The 6,901-nt window shown below is 41.8% G+C and overlaps 1 protein-coding gene across 1 annotated transcript in view; it reads left to right on the top strand.

Annotated features, from left to right (window-relative positions):
• Nucleotides 1-2,205: 2,205 nt before the first annotated feature.
• ATF6 (activating transcription factor 6) overlaps nucleotides 2,206-6,901 on the top strand; it is a 208,030-nt gene continuing 203,334 nt past the window's right edge. Inside the window, exon 1 of the mRNA XM_011952980.1 lies at nucleotides 2,206-2,396. Within this exon, the coding sequence (XP_011808370.1) occupies nucleotides 2,315-2,396 (82 nt within the window). The 5' untranslated portion in view covers nucleotides 2,206-2,314. The remainder of the gene's footprint in view (nucleotides 2,397-6,901) is intronic.

The raw sequence follows: 6,901 nt of genomic DNA, 5'->3' as shown, positions 1-6,901 counted from the left end.
ACAAAAAATACAAAAATTAGCTGGGTGTGGTGGTGGGTTCCCATAGTCTCAGCTATTTGGGGGAGAGGCAGGAGGATCACTTAAACCTGGGAGGTCAAGCTGCCATGAGCTGAGATGGCGCCACTGCAATCCAGCATAGGGGAAAAAGTGAACCCGTCTCAAAAAAAAAAAAGGAGGGAGAGAGAGAGAGAGATTGAGATTCTTGCATATATGCCCAAGGAGAGCCATACAAGGATATATTTTATGTAAACAATGGAAACAACCCAAATTTTGTCCATCCTTAGGGAAATGGAAAAATAAATTGTGATATATGTATTTATTCAAGGAAATACCATGGGTAGATCCTTAAAAAGTAATGTCCAATAAGAAAAATGATTTGGAGAACATTAGAGTATAAGTTTACATACATAAAAAAAAAACAAACCCAAATGACACTAAATGCATGTGTCTATAAACATGTTTAAGCATCGTAAAAGTAAAAATAAAAGTGGACTAGAATTACACTTTTATTTTTATAAAATAGAATTTTATACCCATAAAATTCATGGTAGAAGTGGCCTATGCCAAGAGAGGAAAATGAAGCAGGGAGGAAAGAGGAATTCAATTCTGTCTTATTTAATTTCTTATGAAAAATCTGGGACAAAAATGAAAAATGTTAAATTTTAAAATTCTCGGTGATAGGCCAAAAATGTTTGTTTCATAATTACTTGCACTTTTTGAATAAAAAATAAAATATTTTGGAAATTTAAAAAATTGGCGATTTGTCATGGTGATTTTCTTAAAAGACTAAGGTGTCTAGTGGGATACAGAAGACTTGCTGATTTTATTTTAGTTTATTTATTAATTTTTTTTTTTTGAGACGGAGTCTTGCAATGTTGACCGGGCTGGGGTGCAGCAGCGCGATCTTTGCTTGCTGCAACCTCTGCCTCCCCGGTTCATGCGATTTTCCTGCCTCAGCCTCCCGAGTAGCTGGGATTACAGGCGCCCGCCACCACGCCCGGCTAATTTTTTGTATTTTCAGTGGAGACTGGGTTTCACTATGTTGGCCAGGCTGGTCTCAAACTCCTAACCTCGTGATCCGCCGCCCTCTGCTTTCCAAAGTCCTGGGATTACAGGAGTGAGCCACCGCGCCTGGTCTTATTTTAGTTTTTATGGCAATTTTTGAATTTGTAATTGGGTGAGAATAAAAGTGTTATAAATTTCACCTTAAATGAAAATTTATTAGTTTTCTGATCACAAAAGTAGTCACATCTGACGTAAGGGGATTTCATGGTCTTTTTCTGGGCTTGCCTCCTGGAACGCTCCTGCATTACGTAATCTGTAGTAATATACAGCCAGGAGCAGTTTGGAGGGTTCTGGGAAGCACATTTGTTTTGCTTACCGCCCGTGGGGAAGACTCCACGTGGTCCTAGAGGCATACGTGTTCTTATGTTATAGTATTTTAAATATTCACTGGCCGCTGAAATTTAAAATGGATGAAAAAGAAATTCTCTTAAGTAGCGTTCTTGAAACTGTTTTATCAAACTCAGTTCATATTTTCAGTTGGAGTTCGTGATGTGTGTGAATTTCCTTTCAATAAACCCCGAATGTTTTAGTAACACAGATATTGGGAACTTCGATTACTGTAGGTCTTAGGGGAGGCTCGCTTGGACTTTGACTAAATACTATGCTTTAGAAACTTATCTTTAGGAGATAAATTTGGGGGGGTTATCTTTTATATTTGCTTTGTTTCAATTTATTTAAATAAAAGTAGGCTTTCTAGAAGTATGTTTTATAGTACCACTTACCTCGGATACTGTGCCAGTTAAGCAGTTTTCACGAATGTGGAAAAATAGTAGTGTTTTTCTTTCATACATGCGTATATGAAGAATTTTTACACTAATAGAGAATTATTTGTAAAAATTAAATTAAATTTACTATTAGTCTCTAATTTTGTTCTGAGATAGCCACGGTGTGGTATTAAGAAGGATAATCAAGGAATAAGCCAGAATGTTCAGAAAAGGGCTTTACTTTTTATTTTTAATATTGATAAATTTTGTTCACTTGAAGCGATGTCTGCGTTTCTTACCCCGCCTCCCCCATAAAACAGCGGGACAGAAAAGTCCTGAAAACTCCAAAAGGGAAATATTTACTCAGAGGTCCGTTTAAATTTGCTTAGTCTCTGACGTTCTCCGATGTCCTAAGTCCCTCGTGCGGCAGAAGCAGTTTGTCTTTACTCGGCCACCGTCTCGTCAGCGTTACGGAGTATTTTGTCCGTCTGCCGCCGCCGTCCCAGATATTAATCACGGAGTTCCAGGGAAGACGAACTTGTGATATGGGGGAGTCGGGAGGTGTTGCCGGCCCCATGGAGTCACCTTTTAGCCCGGGACTCTCTCACAGGCTGGATGAAGATTGGGGTGAGTGGGATCTGATAATGCACCGAGTTGGCTCGGCTTCGCATCTACAGGTTTCTTCCTCCCTACTTCCGCCCACTCGTGGTGACAGGTGTGGACCAACCCTGCGTGGTTAGTGAGGCCACTCGTCACTCTCGTTCGTGCCCCTGTAAGAGTCTGGGAGGATCGTTCGGCTTCTCTCCTGGCCACAGGGAGAGTAGAATATTGTCTAACTGGAGTTAACTATCGTTTTTCACTGTTCCCGTTGGGGAAGTACTGGATGATCTTTTTGTGTGGCTAACACTGGACGTCATTAGGAGGTTTAGGGCAAGATGGCTGGGACCGCCAAAAAGGCTGCAAGCTGTTTCCTGAGTGTGAAATGTGGGCAGTGAGCACAATGGAGTGGGTTTTTGTGTGTTTGGTGTGCATGAGAGAATGTGGTTATATACAAGAAATCGTAATCTTACAGCTTTTACTATTGGTTTAAGCCTGATGTCCATCTATGGCAGAAAAGCAAAACACCCAAGCACCTGACCTCGGGTCCCTGCTTAGCTAGACCTAATACTCATGGTAGAATCCTGACTGCTCTCCAGATACAGCTCTTAATTTTCTTGTGAATGGATATTTTGTTTGGTTTCGGTAGTCAGGAAGGGTGGAATGGAATGAGGTGGAAATGAGAATGGAGAAGCTTTGTTTTTTTTTTTTTTTTTTTTGAGACAGAGTCTCGCTCTGTCGCCCGGGCTGGAGTGCAGTGGCCGGATCTCAGCTCACTGCAAGCTCCGCCTCCCAGGTTCACACCATTCTCCTGCCTCAGCCTCCCAAGTGGCTGGGATTACAGGCGCCCGCCACCTCACCCGGCTAGTTTTTTTGTATTTTTTAGTAGAGACGGGGTTTCACCGTGTTAGCCAGGATGGTCTCGATCTCCTGACCTCGTGATCCGCCCGTCTCGGCCTCCCAAAGTGCTGGGATTACAGGCTTGAGCCACCGCGCCCGGCCGAGAAGCTTTGTTATCTAAGTATTTAGAGAAGACTTTTATTCTCGTCTTGATTGCAAGGCATAATAGTAATATTGTTCTTAGGTTCCAATATGAATTTGGGATTGTGTAGGTTCCCAAATGGGCCCCCTAGTGAGCCTACACCACTCATCAGCCTCGGAATTGGGGGGAACCCAGTTTATCTTTCTCCCTTGGATCAGCATTCTCAATAGCATGAGTGGAAGGAATCCCAACTATTTACTGAACAAAGTTATTTAAGTTTTTCAAGGGCAGATGTTCTCTAAAACTATATTCTATTGGAGATTTATTTCAATCCTTGGGTAGATTTTCTAAGAGTTGCTGGAAAACTTAAGACTTCTATTCCCATTTTCCTAAGCCAAGTACATTAGTAACAGTAACCATTTATTTAGCACTTTCTTTGTGTCAGGCACCCTGCTAAACTCTTGACATGCAGTATTTTGTTTAATCCTACCAACAGTCCAATGAGGTACTGTTTATTTTAGAGATGAGGAAACTGAGGCTAACAGAATTTGTGCTCAGAATCTTAGAGCTAGTTAATGGCAGAAGAAGGATCAGACCGGGTTTTTCAACCTCCAAAGTCTGTACCCCTAGTATCTATTCTATAATGCTTTCCTAACTCGTGTCTGCAGATTTTATTCTTCCTAAGATCCCTGGTTATTAATAAGACTACTTGAATATATTGGGTAGTTATGATTTGTTTTTGTCAGCTAGTCAGCTGTTATATTTTCATGACTTTTCTTTTTCTTTTTGAGATGGAGTTTTGCTTTTGTTGCCCAGGCTGGAGTGTAATGGCACAATCTCGGCTCACCGCAACCTCCACCTCCCAGGTTCAAGTGATTCTCCTGCCTCAGCCTCCCGAGTAACTGGGATTACAGGCATGCACCACCAAGCCCAGCTAATTTTGTATTTTAAGTAGAGACGGGGTTTCTCCATGTTGGTCAGGCTGGTCTGGAACTCCCCACCTCAGGTGATCCGCCCACCTCGGCCTCCCAAAGTGCTGGGATTACAGGTGTGAGCCACTGTGCCTGGCCAGCGACATTTCTTAAACTGTAACTGTGGGACACTTCCTCATGGCATTATTTTATGTTGTCTTCTGATACCCAGGCTGCATTTTCCTGGCTTATCTGATCACTTGACTTAATGTCCTCTAACAGAGCATTCTGTTCTTTGTAGTCAGTTCACTGACTCACTTCTATCAGGTATCCTGCCCTGCCCCTCCCTGAATGTGCCCATTTCCATTGTTTTCCAGGTTTCCCTTTTCAAACTGTTAACAGTCTTCTCTTCTTTGAACACTTTAATTCCTTAGGTGTTCAGTAAGTAGGATAGATTTTGTTGGCAATAGAGTGAAACACTATTGTCTGCTAGTGTTTCATTCTGTGACAGTTGCTGTTTTGGATGTTCAAGTACTTCACTGATTTACTTTTTTTTTTCTTTTAGAGACAGGGTCTCGCTCTGTCCCCCAGGCTGGAGTGCAGTGATGCAATCATAGTTTACTGTGTCCTGAAACTCCTGGGCTCAAGTGATCCTTGCATCTCAGCCTCCTGAGTCACTAGCACTACAGGTGCACGCCACCACCACGCCTGGTTAATTCTTAATTTTTGACATTTTGGTAGAGACAGGGGTCTTGCTGTGTTGCCCAGGCTGGTCTCCAACTGGCCTCAAGAAGTCATCCTGCCTCAACTTCCCAGGTACTGGGATTACAGGCTCAAGCCACTGTGCCTAGCCTTGATTTTTTTTTTTTTAAATATTAGATACTATCTAGTTAAAATTTTAAAATCAGATTATGTAATTAGTATGTCTCGTGATTTTAACAACTCTAAACAATTTAAATAAAGTGATTAACTCAGAAGAGCCTGTGAGGGATGTGCTTTCCTTTTTCTTTTTAATGTAGGTAATGAAATTTAGAACAAGGATCTTCAAACATTTTCTGTAAAGGTCCAGATGGTAAATATTTTAGGCTTTGTGATTACATGGTCACTGTTGCAACTACTCAAGTCTGCTGTGATAGTACAGAAACAGCCAGAGACAACATAAACAAGTGAGCATGGCTGTGTTTCTATAAAGCTTTATAGACACTGAAATTTGAATTTCACATAATTATTTTAAATAATGGGCCTACTTTTTAAGTATAATTATAGATTTACACAATAATTGAGCAGATAGTACAAAGAGTTCCATGTACTTCCCCTCCATCCCCAGCCTCCCCTATTGGTAACATTTTGCATTAGTGTGGTACATTGGTTGCAATTGATAAGCCAGTATTGATACATTATTATTACCTTATTATTATAAGCCCATAGTTTAAAGTTTACTCTGTTGTACATTCTATGGCAGGGGTCCCCTGCCTTTTGGCACCAGGGACTGGTTTCATGAAAGACAATTTTTCCACGGGGTGGGGACGGGGAGGCACAGGAGATGTTTTCGGGATGATTCAAGTGCATTACATTTACTGTGCGCTTTATTTGTATTGTTATTACACTGTAATATATAATGAAATAATTATACAACTCAACATAATATAGAATTAGTGGGAGCCCTGAGCTTGTTTTCCTGCAGCTAGATGGTCTCATCTGGGGATGATGGGAGACAGTGATTAGATCATCAGGTATTAGATTCTCATAAGGAATGTACAGTCTTGATCCCTCACGTGCAGTTCACAACAGGGTTCGCACTCCTATGAGAATCTAATGCTGCTGCTGATCTGACAGGTCGTGGAGTTCAGGTGGTAATGCAAGTGATGGGGAATGGCTGTAAATACAGATGAAGCTTCACTCACTCACCCATCTGCTGCTCACCTCCTGCTGTGTGGCCTGGTTCCCAACCTGTTCTATGGGTTTTGACAAATGTATAATGACATGTGTCCATAATTACAGTATCATACAGAATAGTTTCACTGCCCTAAAAAAGCCCTGTGCTCTACCTATTTTTTCCTCCCTCCTCTTCCCTGTCTCTGGTCAGGTAACCACTGATATTTTCATTGTCTCCATAGTTTTGCCTTTTTCAGAATGTCATATAGTTGGAATCATACAGTATGTAGCATTTTGAATTGGCTTCTTTCACTTAGCAATATGCACTTAAGGTCTCTCCATGTCTTTTCATGGCTTGATAGCTCATTTCTTCTTAGCTCTAAATAGTATTATATTGTATGGGTGTTCCATAGCCTATTAGTCTGCCTAGGCTGCCATAAGACAGCACCACACACTGAGTGGTTTAAGCAACAGAAATTTATTTTCTCACAGTTCTGGAGGTTAGAGTTCAAGATCAAGATGGCACCATGTTCAGGTTCTGGTTAGGGCCCTCTTCCTGGCTTGCACATGGCTGCCTTCTTGTGTCCTTACATGGCATTGAGAGAGAGGATCGGGCTGGGCGCGGTGGCTCAAGCCTGTAATCCCAGCACTTTGGGAGGCCGAGACGGGCGGATCACAAGGTCATGAGATCGAGACCATCCTGGCTAATACGGTGAAACCCCGTCTCTGCTAAAAATACAAAAAACTAGCCGGGCGAGGTGGCGGGC

This window comes from Colobus angolensis, unplaced genomic scaffold, assembly GCF_000951035.1.
Source record: "Colobus angolensis palliatus isolate OR3802 unplaced genomic scaffold, Cang.pa_1.0 Scaffold354, whole genome shotgun sequence".
NCBI lineage: Eukaryota > Metazoa > Chordata > Mammalia > Primates > Cercopithecidae > Colobus > Colobus angolensis.
This window is presented reverse-complemented; position numbering and strand designations above follow the sequence as displayed.